At 49.9% G+C, this 13,871-nt stretch overlaps 1 protein-coding gene across 2 annotated transcripts; it reads right to left on the bottom strand.

Moving 5' to 3' along the window:
- Positions 1-1,610: 1,610 nt before the first annotated feature.
- On the bottom strand, positions 1,611-13,818 carry CHCHD4 (coiled-coil-helix-coiled-coil-helix domain containing 4). Of its 2 annotated transcripts, none has more exons than XM_045493942.1 (3): positions 13,591-13,818; positions 6,118-6,216; positions 1,611-2,875 (listed from the first exon to the last, which is right to left on the bottom strand). In XM_045493942.1, exons 1-3 carry the CDS (start codon positions 13,610-13,612, stop codon positions 2,568-2,570), a joined length of 429 nt encoding a protein of 142 aa, XP_045349898.1. In that variant the 5' UTR covers positions 13,613-13,818; the 3' UTR covers positions 1,611-2,567. The 2 variants fall into 2 exon arrangements, with proteins under 2 accessions (XP_045349898.1, XP_045349896.1); XM_045493940.1 differs by lacking the exon at positions 13,591-13,818 and adding an exon at positions 13,346-13,475.
- Between the last annotated feature and the right edge of the window lie 53 nt (positions 13,819-13,871).

The following is a 13,871-nucleotide window of genomic DNA, read 5'->3' as shown; positions in this document are numbered from 1 at the left end:
ATGCGATATTTCAAACATATGAAATTAGAGTGATTCAATTAATAGCCTATAGAAACTCCTAGAAATGGAAGCCCTGACAATGTTTGTTTTTTCTAAGGTTAAGTGCCTGGTTGGAGTTTTCATTGCCTAGGGAGCCACTTTAAAGATGGCGATCTCAAATAAACACATTGCCAGCCACACCACACCGTAAAGAGCCAGGTTGTCCTCCCTTCTGTCCCAGGCTCCTTAGTTTTAGGGATCCTAGTTGGTTTCTATAACTGACCACTTTGGCCATTTGCTTTTTTTCTTCCCGAGCTTTAAATTCCAACTTTTGTGTTTTAAATTCACCAGTAAAACGTGAGCCCATGAAACCCTAGGCCCTGCCCTCCTCAACCCCAATAAAAGCATAACCCCAGGCCTGCTCACTCACTGTCTGTCTTCTCCTCCAGCTTCCCCTCAACTTCGCTATGTGGTACATGTAATTTCCAGGTGCTGTAACAAAACTTTTATTTATTTATTTTTTTTTTTCAAAGTTTCCTGATGGTTACTGCCATAGGGCATCTTGCAACCATAGTAAGACCCACAAGGGCTGGTCCAGCCACAACACTGGTTATTGACAAGCTGTGCCCAGCACCAAACAACCCTACTCTGTCTTAATGCCCAATTTTGATGAACTGTGTGCTCTTTATTTACCCCCTTTGGTTGATTAGAGGAAAAGGTCTATCTATTTATATCACACTAACATTCTGGGCCTACAGCAGATCTTGAAAGTTATGTGTAAAATTATCTAATGCATGTGACTTTTCTTTGGTTCGTCCAGGTGAATGAGAAGCCTTTTACTTATGTAAGAGCTACTTTCTAGTAGTTTGGGCTACTAAAATGTTATTATTCTGTTAAAGTCAATACCATCACAGAACTTACTGAGAACAAAAACAGTAGGGGCAGAACAATGTTCTGCTCGAAGGCTGGCTAATACACTGCACAGGCCTGCATCACAAAGTTAACAAAGCACAGACAGAAAACACTGTGTGTGTAGGTAGCTGGCACAAATCACTGTGATCATAAGTTGCGCCTTCTATCTTGCTTGCTCTGATGGAAGCCACGTGCCATGTTATGAGCTGACCTAAGCAGAGGCCCATGTGACCGGGAACTGAGGGAGGACTCTGGCCAACAGGCAGTGAGGAACTGAGGCCCTCAGCCCAACAACCCACAAAGAACTGAATTCCGCCCAAAACCACCTGAGTGATCCTGGAAGGCCTGTCAAGCCCTGAGATGGTCACAGCCCTGGCTGACCCCTCGATCACAGCCTCGTCAGACTCTGAGCCCCAGACCCCAGGTAAGCTGTGCCCAGACCCCTGACCAACAGAAACTGTGAGTTACTAAATGTGTTTCAAGCTGCTGAGTTTTAAGGTAACCTTTTCCATGGCAATAGATGAGTAATACACCTGGGCCAATCAAGGCATTACTACATCACGGCCTGAAATTTGTCCTACAGTTGTCTTGGACGAGTTACTTAACCTGTGAGGGCTGCAGCTCCCTACCTTCAACAAGAGAACAACCTTCCCTACCTCACAAGTTAACTGCAGTGTCTGTGTGAAGGATCTGCTCACTGATAAACAACCGGCTTGCTATGAATTCAACACCGAAAATTTTAATGGACTCAAACTGGCTTACCAGTATCTTCAAGGAGGAATTTCAGTGAACTTTTCATATTTATATTTCCTTATAGCAAAAACATTTTTAGTTAGTAAAAACAAAGGACACATTCAACACCAGGTAAAAGTCTTATTTTCCTTTTAAGTGACTAAATACACGCCGTTTCTTCTCTTGGCTGCTACTTTGGTAACAATTAGGTCCCCACCTCTCAAGAACATTGCATTGAACAGGCTGACACAGAGCCAGCATGAACAGAGGCCCCAAACCAGGGCTTGTGGAAGAACAACAACAGCAAAACCAGCCTTTCTCTTCACTTAGAAAGGGACTGTGAATCAGAGTGTCCACAGTTCCAATTTCTAAACACGGAAAACCTGGAGCTCAAAGTGAAAATGGAAACCAAAATGCATCAGAAATGAACTATAGTACCTCCTCACATACTCAAGATCAAGACGGTTCATGAGAAATACGTATCTGATCATCTGGCCTTGTACTGGGAATGGCCCCACTCCAGCATTTTTAAAGGAAGATGGTTTGTTTCTATTTCATTTCCCACAGGGGTATAAAATCTACAAGAGCATATAATCAATCAGAATAAATCAGCTCACTCACAAGATACTCCCAGATAATGATTTCTAGTTGCTGAGCATAGTCAGCACATTATTTCAAAGAGGCAAAATTCAGGATAATCTGAGAATTTGAAAGTGACAGCTACATTTGCCGATAGGTTTATGGGAGACACACATACATTTTTTCCAGTGTATATGTCAAAGGACCAAGACCCCCGATCATCAAAATAAGTTATTTTGTACATTATAGTGCACAGAACAACAGAGGGAAAGACACGTTCTCGGAGAATGACCAAAAGGCATCTTACAAAAGGTTCATATCACTCTGAAGAAGAAGGACTGGAGCCCAGTGCCTTATGGCCTTCATTAGCTTGACCCCTCCTCTTCTTTGGTTGCAGTGGCCTCAGTGGAAGCTGTCTCTTCTAAACGTTCTGCTGGCTTCTTCTTCTCCTCCTCCTCCTCCTCCTCGTCCTCCTGAGGATAGAGGTCGGGGTATTTCTGCATGCATTCCTGCATGGCCCGGAACTGGTCTACACAGTCTGACCCCTTGACATCCTCTGTGCTATAGTGGAAGCAGGAAAAGGCCGACTTGAACTGTTCCCCACAGGGGCCACTGGCCATTCCCCCAAGGCACGGGCAGTTCCAGTTAATGTCTCCATTTGGCAGGATCAATCCTACAACGGGAAGATGGGCAAGGAAAATGTGAGACAGGCTCTCTACGGTTTCTGAAAAAGCAAAACCAAGTGCAGTCTTTGAAAGCTACTCAGGAGGTGCTGGACACTGTCCAGCTAGGAACTGTCGCCTCGTAGGCCCTTATCTTTGGATTTGGATTGGGTTCAAATGCAGCATTCCTTGGCTCAGCTGGAGAGAGGCCACCATGGCAGCTTTGTCCATGCACGACACTGATCTATATTCTAGGCCGCCTCCCAGTGCGATGCCTGTGGCTGTGCCCCGAGAGCTACAAACTGGAAACTGTTTAATCCAAAGAAGCAGCCATCGTTGGGTTGCTTAGCGAGAAGCTTTTTCAAAGCCCCGACACCTTAAGAAGCTGAGGTATTGATCTCTTTCTTTCGATCTCTGCTCCCCTCCCATTCAAATGGGTAAGATTAGTCCCCTCCCCCAAAACAGGCACTTAGCTCCCTCCGGCCCCTCTGGCTCTGCCACTGCCCACAGAAGCTCAGCTCAGTGTGAGGCCCGGTGAGAGGAGGCTGATCCTTCTGCACAGGCAGGAAGATGTCCAAGACATGGTGTACAAGGGAAAAAGCTAGTGGCATACCAGATGGTGTGGTTCCGGTCTTGTAACAGGGAAAAACCTCCAGGAATGTTAACCATACTAACCAAACTGCTCAGCTGCACGCGTGTGTCAGAGAGGGGTGCAACTACAGACTGATTTTCAGTTGCTCGCTTACCATTTGTAAGTGCTACTGGAGTAGCACTTTTCATTTCCTTTAAGAGCTTCTCCTCTGCATTCACAACTTGGCTATTTGGTTTACGAGGCCTAGTTTTTAGCCTATCGTGGCTCTTGAGATGCCTTCCTCGCTAACTCAATCATTTCTATTTCTGATGTGACATGAGAGACCGCACAACTAGAGGCCACTGTCGGATTATTAACCGGCCTGTTTTCAATACTGTCATGTCCGGGAATGGGGAGACCCAAGGAGAGAGAGAGACAGAGATGAGGAAGAGCCAGTTGGTGGAACAGTCAGAACACACACAACATTTCTCGATAAAATCCCCTTTCTTACATGGACATGGTTCATGGCACCCCAGAAAAATTACAATAGTAACATCAAAGATCAGTGATCACAGAATCACCCTAACAAATACAATAATGAAGAAGTTTGAACTGTTGCAAAAATTACCGAAATGTGACACAGAGACACGAAGTGAGCAAACGCTGTTGAAGAAATGGCGCCAAAAGACTTGCTTCTTGAAGCAGGGTCACCACAAACCTTCAATTTGTGAAAAATGCAGCATCTGCAAAGCGCGATAAAATGAGGGGGCCCATATGCAAACGCTCCCTCCGAAGGCTCAAAACTAGGAAACCTGCACAATCAGTTTCCAAGCGAGACGTTATGATAAGAACATTTTTAAAAAAGAGCCCAGCTCTGCAGGAGTCTTCGTTTGATTCTTTCTCAGGGGAAGGCATGCTAGACTGAGGTAGCTCCTCACAGAGGGCACTGAGGGTGCCAATCTGCATTTCAAGGACAACATGTAGAAACACACAGACGTCAACATGTTAAATCAAGCCCAGATGCAGCAGGTTCCAAACATGCAACCAAAGGCCAGCCAGTAACTTCCCTGGCCAGTCCCTACCTCCTCCTCCCGTTTCCCCTCCAGACCAGGGGATCTTTAAGACCCTCCTCCAGTCTTCCTGAGTCTATGAAAATGACTTCTGCCATCTTGGTCATGACACTCTTAGCCATTCCAAGTGCTGTCTCAGTCATGGAACTGGGTGCCTCGATACAGGCAGCTGGCATAAACTGGGGGCCTGCCTACTCTGCTGAGTCATTTTGCAATTGAGAGCTCAGAACCTGGGTCCCAGGGCTCGCTGCTGAATGTGCTTCTTGGTACAATCATTCACTGGAAGGGGCTGCAAAGGCAAATGCCTTCACGGTCCACGCAGATCTATCATAAATGACAGAAGTGGGTAGGAGAGAAAACAAGAGGAGCGATGAGGCCTGGCAGGAACTGGAGGGGACGCACAGTCTCAGCACAGACACATTCAGTGTTGAAAAACACCACGAGGCAAAACAAGGCCTGATTTGTCCTGTAGGCCCTGCAGAATGTGCTTAACTAATATGCACCTAAAGAGAGGCAGAGTATTGGAACTGACACGTGGCTTATTTTTCTTTGTAAGGGTGCTGGTTTAAGATTACTCCCATGGCTGCCATTCTCGGAATGCGAACACCGGAGAACATCTGTACCTCCCAGCGTCCCTGGCAGGGTGCTAGACACCTCAGCTCTACTCTGCTCTAACCCCCAGAGGCAGTAAGGGTAACATGTCAGGTGTCCCACCTAAGAGCACACACTTTAGCTAGCATCTGAGAAATTCCCATCAGGAGCTCATACTCCACAGGCTGCTGCTGCAAGCTCTTTTCAACCGTATTTCTCACCAGCCAGCACTGGAAGCTTTGTTAGTTCGCATCACAGGTGTCAGAAATGGCTTTAGACTGGCAAGCTGAGGACCGTTGACGATACGGACTGTTTATAAATCCCGCACACCCACACGTCAGCCTTACGCACGCTGCGGAAGTTCCAGTGAGCCCAGCAGTCTAAAGCCTTTGGAGTGGCACCCTCGGCCCATATGACCAAGTGACCATTCACTAAACTGTGTGCAGCAGTTCTGACTAGGCGAGCTGGTCCTGCTGCCGGAAAGCTGTCCCTCTATCTCGAGTGAGCATCTCGTGGAAGGTGCTTCCTGGAGCACGTACAAGGAGAGAGCAGAGCTTCACCACCTCACAGAACGAGGTGTTAGGACTCTCACACGCCTGCTTGCTTATAGTCTGCAGATGTGGCAGCGTTCAGGCTGCAGCTGGACCGAGCAGGAGGATCCGTCGCCGTAACCTGCCCGCAGCACTGGAATCCATTTCCGCCCCGCACCCCCTGCCTAAAACTTCGTCATCCGGAAACATCCAGCCAGCTTTAGTCGGTGTAAAACCTCAAAAGAAAAAGAGGCAGAAGACTTCAGTTCAGCAGAAACTCAGGCTCTGGCCTAACAGCCAGGGAAGAGCAGCAGCACGAGAGCTGCACGGCACTCAGCACAGCCTCTCGCACCTCCAAGGGAGGTGGGCTCACAGTCCCTGGAGACGGTCCTTGGCTGAGAGGGGCCCGTGAACACCCAGCCTTGGCCAGGACAAAATGGGAAAGGAATTTTGAACATTTCCTCCAGGAAGGATCTGTGTGTCATACCCACCGTGCTCCTCATATGGGTCGTTGGGGTCATCAGCCACCAGCTCTGCATTGCTTGGGGTTTCATGGTCTTCTTTGGTCACAAATATGATTCGATCCTTCCCTAGCGTTTGGAGAACAGAGGAAGAAAGGTTTCACTCAAGAGCAGCCAAACAGCCCCAAACCCAAAGAAGCCACACAAACCAAGTTTTAAGACTTCCCATGCAAAACCCGAAAGGGAAGAGTGTCCATCAAAATGCCCTCCCTGGGCTGCATCACTGAGTCTGTGTGACAATCTAGCAGCCACTTCTACTGAGTGCCTACAACTGAAACAAAAAGTCCACCAAGGTCACGAGTGAGGAAGAAGATGCCATATGCACCCTCTAGGCAGGAGATGAAATGCCCGATGCAACCAAATGCATGCTGCTTTTAGTCCCCAGATTTGCTGATAATTCAGTGGTGCAACAACTCCTTTCTTCTTCCCATCAAGAAAGGAGCAGTCCCTTCTCAGAACTCCCATGGTGCTCTGACTGTCCCCATTATGTCCCACCAACCTAGGAAGGCCTCATCAGCCTGCCAGGTCTCCCCTCCTCCCCAGGCCCGGTGGGGAGCCACAAGCTGTCATCCTCCAGACAACTCTAGTGGAATGAAGGTGATTCACTAGGGCGACCCCACCTAATCTCACTAGGGCTCGAATGCCTGTGGGTAGGGAAGGGGTGGAAGGGACAGGGAAGGACTTGCTTCTAGCCCCCTAGGGGTTTACCTACAGTGTTCAGAACGCAGACAAAGTTTAAGGGGACTGAGAACTTTAACAAGAGAAGAGGGCAGTGATGTGGGTGCCCGGCCAGCAGCCCACTGGCTGATATAGCCACTTAAGTGTGTCCGAGAAGATTCCCTATGGGAAAATATCCTGGTCACCTACCGTTGAGTGCCCACAGTCAAGACTCTCTCTAGCCTCCTGGCTCCTAATCATGGCCAGGAAAGAAGGGCTCATGATGGTAGGGAACACTGTGGCAGTTCCCCACAGCCCACGACGCCTGGGGCAACTTCCCAACAAGTGGAATGACTAGGGGGAGGAGAGACCATTCCCGAAGTGCTGATGTTAGCAACTTCTGTGACAATCTGCAGTGTGTTATTTTTTTTAGAACAATCACCCAACCTAAACATAACAGGCTGAGCGGGAGGGTCAGTCCTGAGGCCCTGCAAGGACCAGCATCAGGAAGCCAGCACTTCTTGTGAACACTGCCTTGGTCAGGCCATAGCCCCTGGCCCTACGTGCCTGGCTTGCCAGAGGGTCCTGAACTTTCAGACTGATGGGAGCCAAATGCATGCTCTGTGAGGAGCTTCTCCTCAAGGGAGGCTGCGTAAGCACAGAAAAGGGAATCGGCACTGATTGAACCAGGATGGGCGTGACCCGTGGCTTTTCATACAACAGAAAACCAGGCCCAGAACGGTTATTCAGAATCACCCAGCTGGAATGGCAAGGCAGTCCCCTCAGCTACCCGACTCCCTCCAGCCCTCCCCTATACCTTACAGCTGTCAACACTACCTGGCCTTCCTAAAAATCCCTAGCCATCAGCCAACCACACAGCAGGTGTCCACCCGATAGTCCTGGTGTGGGTGGGAGCACCCTGTCTTCAGCACTCCACACACTGCATGCTCATCAGTTTCCCCTGCAGTCCCTGGAGGGCAGACTGGGGCTAGCTGCTCTCTGGGTCCTGTGTGTCAGCTCCCTGCCGCCATCCCATCACCGCCCTGGGGCAGGAGCCCCATTGTACAGTGGGAGCCTAAGGCTCTGGGAAGTGATGTGCCTGAGCTCACACGGGCCTGGAATTTGCACCCGGCTCTGGGCGGCTCTAAACACCACGCGGTGGAGATCCTTTGCACAGACCCGCACTGCCCCCCACCCCAAACACACACGGGAATGAAAACGACAGCCCAACTGGGTACTTAGCATGACTCGGACGCTGTCCTGAGAGCTTTGTGTGCTATGGGCAGGAATAAATGTTTTGTACGATAAATACCGATGCAACTCCTGCCCCTAAAAAATGTTTGCTGAGTGAATAAACAGGAACTTTCCTCTAAGCTACCGGGTACCCACCTGCTGAAGGGCAAGGACAAGTTCAATGGTACTTTGAACTTGGTACTGAGTACCCATTCTGATCCATGAAATATGGGATAATGGGACTTCATCTGGAAGGGGATAGGAGGTGCCTGGCATTTAAGGAGACTTCAGGTCCTTCCCAATGGGCCCTTGGACAGGGCCTTAGTCAGTGGCCTGGAGAAAGTGAGCTACTATGGGGGCAGAGGCTGGGTCTGCAGAAATGTGGCTCTCTGAGAGCTGCTGGCATTTTCTCTGATTATTTCAGTTGTTTTCTCTTTACAACATTTAGGAAAGTTTAGTCATGGGCTTGCTAAGAGAAAGCAAGGAAAAAGGTTTAGGCCCACACTGAGCTCGAGTATTTAAGGAAGAGGCTTGGGGAAAAGTACTGGGGCTAAAACCAGAGCAACACCTCCAGAGAGGACAGCTTAGGAGGCAGAGGGAAGGCACCCTTCCCGTGCTTCCACAGGGTCTCCCACATGGGATAACGGACAGTAAGGACAGCACACACGGGGACTGGACCTCCAGCCCACCCGAGGTCTCTGCTCTCCCTGTGGTTCTGTTCTCCTGGGACCAGTTCTTTCATGCTTGTCAAACTGTAGCTCTCCCTACACGGGCTGAACTGCAGTCCCATCCCTGACAATGAAATCCCAGGTTGGAGTCCTCAATTCCTCTATCAGGCCAAGGCCACACAGCTGGGAAGTGTACAAGATGAAGTCAAGGCCTCTCTGACTGCTATTCTCACCAGAGCACAACAGAGCCTCTCTGGGTCCTGGACTGAGGTTTGGTCCCCTCATCGGCATCTTAGTTCTGTAATTACACAAGCAAAATTAGCTTAATCTGGACCATCTTTCAGATTCCAAGTGCCTTGAGACAAAAGTCCTGGATCTTGCTGCTCCTTGCCTCTTCCACTAGTCTTTTTACTTAGCGGATGTTTAGTTACACATTTTAAATTAGGCTGAAGCTTAACGATACCTTTAGTTGAATTTGGTGGCTGAAGCTAAGTCTTAGAGGCTTCATGGACAGAAATGAAGTGCGGGGGAAATTGTCCTGCTGAGCTGTGTCTGGCAGAGAATGTAAGGATTCTGAGCCTCCCTGAGTGGCACTTTTCCTACCCTGGATGGGTGTCTTGGTCCGTTCAGGCTGCTCTAACAAAATACCACCACCGACATAAATATTAGAAAGTTATTGCTCACAGTTCTGGAGGCTGCAAGTCTAAGATCAAGGCACCAGTATGATAACCTTCTGGTGAGAGGCCCTTAGCAGCTGCCTTCTTGCTGTGTCCTCACATGGTGGAAGGCGCTAGAGATCTCTCTGGAGCCTCTTTTATAAGGGCGTTAATCCCATAAGTGAAAGTTCCACCCTCATTTCTTAAGCACCTCCCAAAGGCCCCATCTACTAATATTATCGCCTTTGGAGGTTAGGATTTCAATGTATGAAACTGGGAGGGGAGGGGACACATTCATACCATAAAACTGAGGAGACACTGTCCCCTGGGCGATCGGACTGTGGTTTCTGGGCAGGGACGTATCTTTGTATCCCCAATCCTGGTATCCAGATGATGCTCCTTTTGTTGCATGGACAAATAACAGTAAGGGCTAGAAACCATGTGTACAAAGAACAGAAGCACAGATCTGAGCCTGAGATAGAAACCCAGCTTCAGAAGATCTGGCCCAGTGGCATCGATATCACAGAGTTTAGCACTGCAGTTCAAATCTGGGCTTAAGCACATAACAGCTGTGATCTCAAGCACATTCTTAGGGCCTCAGGAAACAGGTCCCCCAGAAGCTCAGCCTATCTTCCTCCCGTGGTCAGGGCAAGAATCACAAGACTTTACTTAAGCAAAAGGGGTGAAATGAGTTTCTGCTCTCACCTTAAATCCCACTCAAAAGACAGTAATTTTTTAAATAGCGGCAAATGACAAGGATAAAATGGCCAAGAAAAGAGACCATCACAGGCCAGAGAGATCAGTACAGTTCTGGAAGTGGGAAAGCTGAGAGAGAAGTGCTCTCTGACATAACAGAAAGCTGAACCCAAAGTCACAAGAAGAGAAGTCAGCTCGAAGAAAATCTATCCCCACCCCAGGACCCTGGTAGGGGCCAGGAATTGGGGGTCCTAGGGCCCACTCTGGAAAACAGGACTTAAGGGTGAGGTTGAGAACAGAAAGCCTAACGGAGCAGCTGGATACCAAGACACCCCCAATTCGGTAGTTTTACTCTCTGCACAGCCATTCTTGACTCTTTTCTCTTAACCTCCATCATCAAATCTGGTTGACTAGGGGCGCCTGGGTGGCTCAGTTGGTTGGGTGTCCCACTTCGGCTCAGGTCATGATCTCGTGGTTTGTGAGTTCAAGCCCCGTGTCGGGTTCTGTGCTGACAGCTGAGAGCCTGGACCCTGCTTCAGATTCTGTGTCTCTCCCTCTGTCTGCCCCACTCACACACACACACACTCTCTCTCAAAGTAATAAATAAAACATTAAAAAAATAAAAAAATCTGGTTGGCTCTACCTTCAAATACATCCAAAAAGATCTGCATCTGTCGCTGCCAAGACCCCATCTCCCACCACTGGCTCCCTCCACTCCCACCTCCTTGCCTTTACTGGACATGCTGGGTGCACACCTACGTCTGGCCTGTGCACAGGCTGCTCTCACTTCCGGGAGCACTCTCCAGATACCCTCACAGCCACCCTCTCCCTGTCTTTATACCTCCTGATACCACCTTCCCTGATCACTCCTCATCTCCCTTACTCTGCCTTCTTTTTCTCCAAAGTGCTTTTCCTCACCTACCATATTATATTTGTTTACCACCTGTCTCCCCTGCTGAAATATCAGCTCTTCTGGGGCAAGGATTTGTCTATCCCTTTCACCGCAGTATCCCCAGAGCCTAGAACAGTATCCAGCATGTGGTGGGTAATCAATATTTGCGGAACAAGTGAATGGAGAAACCAAACTCGGAAGACCCCAGCCCCAGCAGAGGACAGGAAGACAGAATGGTTATTACCATTAAGCAGATTACAAAAACAAAACCAAAAAACCCGGGATGGGTGTTCTCATTTCCCCCAGAATGGGCACACACAAACACAGGATCTGTACACAGCAGAATCTTCAGCAGATCCATTCCAGAAAGAGCGGCCATCTTTTCCACCAAACCACAGAGTAGATTACGTCACCTGTGCTCACCACCATGTGCCGAGGCTGGCACACTGCAGGTGCCTAATACATGCTTGTTTGAGGAACAGGAGAGGGCAGATGGCAATAGAAAAGGAGGCAACTAAAGAAAGGAACAGTGTGGCACCGATACAGAAAAGGGTGGGTGGTCTGAGGCTGGGGAGCAAGGCTGAGTCCAGGCTCTGGAACACCTTGAATGCCAAAACTGGGTGGTGGGTGGACCCCCCGAGGTAAATTTGCACAGGCAAGTGACTCACTCAGAGCACAGAACGAGGAGCCAGCCATGGGAAGAGCTGGAGACAGATGTACCAGGCAGAGGAACAACCAAGAGGCCAGTGTGGCTCAGCAGTAACCAGGTAGTTAGAAATCAGTCTGGAGCCTGATCGGGCAGGGGCTTTCAATTCTCATCCCCAAACTGAGAGAGATCTTTGACCCAAGAAAAGATAAGGATCCATGCTTTGGTGACAGATGGAAACAGCCTTTCCTTCCCAAAGAACCTGCGACTCCTAGATATCCTCATGGGCAAGAAGTCTTACTCATCTGCACAGCCTCATTCTACCTAAACAGCTCAAAATTATTCACTAAACGAAGTAAATTAGAAACCCAGAGAAAGAAAATTAAAAACAAGAGGCCTACTGTCGAACAAAGTGGTGAGGGCTGAGGACTTTTGTTCATGGCACAGTTATAAATCAATAAAAATAGTACTCAGTAGACACATCAGTGAGGATTATAGCTCTATGACCCAGGAAAGGAGGAGGTCTAGAAGCAGAATGAGGTACTGGGGAAAAGGCTTGACGTTTAATTTTTTTTTTTTTTACATTTATTTATTTTTGAGAAACAGAGTGTGACAAAGCGTGAGTGGGGGAGGGCCAGAGAGAGGAGGAGACACAGAATCCAAAGCAGGCTCCAGGCTCTGAGCAAGCGGTCAGCACAGAGCCTAATGAGGGGCTCGAACCCACAAACTGTGAGATCATGACCTGAGCCGAAGTCAGACGCTCAACCGACTGAGCCACCCAGGTGCCCCAAGGCTTGACATTTTAGATTGAAATGTTCTCCTAACTGGATGCGTGACCCTGGGTAGGTCATCTCCTTCTCTGGTCTTCAGATCCCTGAATTAAACTGAGGGAACCAGACTATTCACCAAAGGACTTCTGGGTGAGTTCTAACTCTCTCTGTGGCTTTACCTTCTCGTGTGTCCACCATCCCTGTCGCCAGGCACAGAGAAGATGCCCATGAGTATCTGCTGAATGAATGAATGAATGAATGAAGAGCAACTTGTCATTTTAGAAGACTGGAAGCTGGGGCCTGCAGAGGTCAGGTGACAGCTCAGGGACAAAAAGCCATTAGTGGCAGTGTGTGAGGAGGCCCTGGGACTCCAGCCGAAAGACCCCTGGGTTCTTCAGTAGAGATAAGAACAGATGGAGCAAAGAGGAGCTAGGTGGAGAGACGGGCACTTTCTTGAAGAGGTGGGGTGGAGGGGTGGAGGGGTGGAGGTTCCCAGCAGAGAGCTCCCTAGAATCCGGTGGCCACCAAACTGGATAGTGCAGTTCTGTGACCAGACTGCTGAAGCTCAAACCCCAGCTCCAGGACTTAAGTCACCTCTGTGTATTAAGGTCTACTCTTGGGTAAAACGCGGATAATACAGCCTCGCCTAGAATTATAAAAACCGCTGCGAGATCAACGAGAAAAGCCATATAAAGCCCCTTGAACAGTGCCTGGTACATAGTAGGGGCTCGATAAATGTCCCCGTTGGTGGCACTTTTACCACTCCAGCACAGCCCTAACCCGAGTGGCAACTTTTCTTTCGGGACAGTTAAAAGGCGGGTACAAATGGAAAGGCGTGGTGTGCGGTTAAGAGCGACGGTAACAATAAATCCCCAATTACGAGGCAGAGGAAGCGTGCTCAGCACTTCCCGCGCCCCCTCAGCCTGGTTTCTGAAATCCGCCACGTGCTGGTTCTTCTGAGGTCAGGGTTCAAGTCTCACCGTGACCTTGGACCAGCCTCCTTCCTCCCAGTCTCGGTTTTCTCATCTGCAAAACGGACGTGGCGACCCCAGCGCCCAGCCCTCCCAAGGGTCCCGAGGAGGGTATCCCGGGCCGCCCCTCGCGTCGCCCGCCCCTGCAGTGGGGTCGCGGGGCGCCGGGGCCTGTGGGGCTGCGGGGGTGGCAACACAGCGTGTCCCCTGCAGGCCCTCGTAGGCCCGTCTCCATGGCAGCCCGCTCTCCCTACCTTCCTGCCGGCAGTAGGCCATGGCTGCAGCCCCGGCACTCAGACCTCGCGGCGATAGCGGCAGCGGCCAGGCGGCGGCAGGCTCCCGCTGTGACCTCTCCTCGGGCTGGGCGGGAGGCTCCGAGGCCCACGCGGACCCGCCCCCTCCAGGCCTGCCCGCCGCGCGCCTGCCTGCGCGCCCTCCCAGCCCCAAACCCTGTTCCCCTTCAGCCGGGAACTACATTTCCCAGGAAGCCGCGCGCGGCTCGGCGACGCTTCAGGAGATAGGAACTACATATCCC

This window comes from Leopardus geoffroyi, chromosome A2, assembly GCF_018350155.1.
Source record: "Leopardus geoffroyi isolate Oge1 chromosome A2, O.geoffroyi_Oge1_pat1.0, whole genome shotgun sequence".
Taxonomy (NCBI): domain Eukaryota; kingdom Metazoa; phylum Chordata; class Mammalia; order Carnivora; family Felidae; genus Leopardus; species Leopardus geoffroyi.
Note: the sequence above shows the minus strand (reverse complement) of the source record. Positions and strands in the feature narration are given on the sequence as shown.

What these genes read in the sequence shown, in the direction of transcription:
- CHCHD4 (XM_045493940.1), bottom strand. Translation starts at nt 13,391, where the DNA reads ATGAGAAAACCGAGACTGGGAGGAAGGAGGCTGGTCCAAGGTCACG. An exon ending in GAGGCTGGTCCAAGGTCACG is followed by an intron (nt 6,217 to 13,345) that starts GTGAGACTTGAA and finishes TCCAAACGCTAG; the next exon opens with GGAAGGATCGAATCATATTT. An exon ending in CGACCCATATGAGGAGCACG is followed by an intron (nt 2,876 to 6,117) that starts GTGGGTATGACA and finishes TTCCCGTTGTAG; the next exon opens with GATTGATCCTGCCAAATGGA.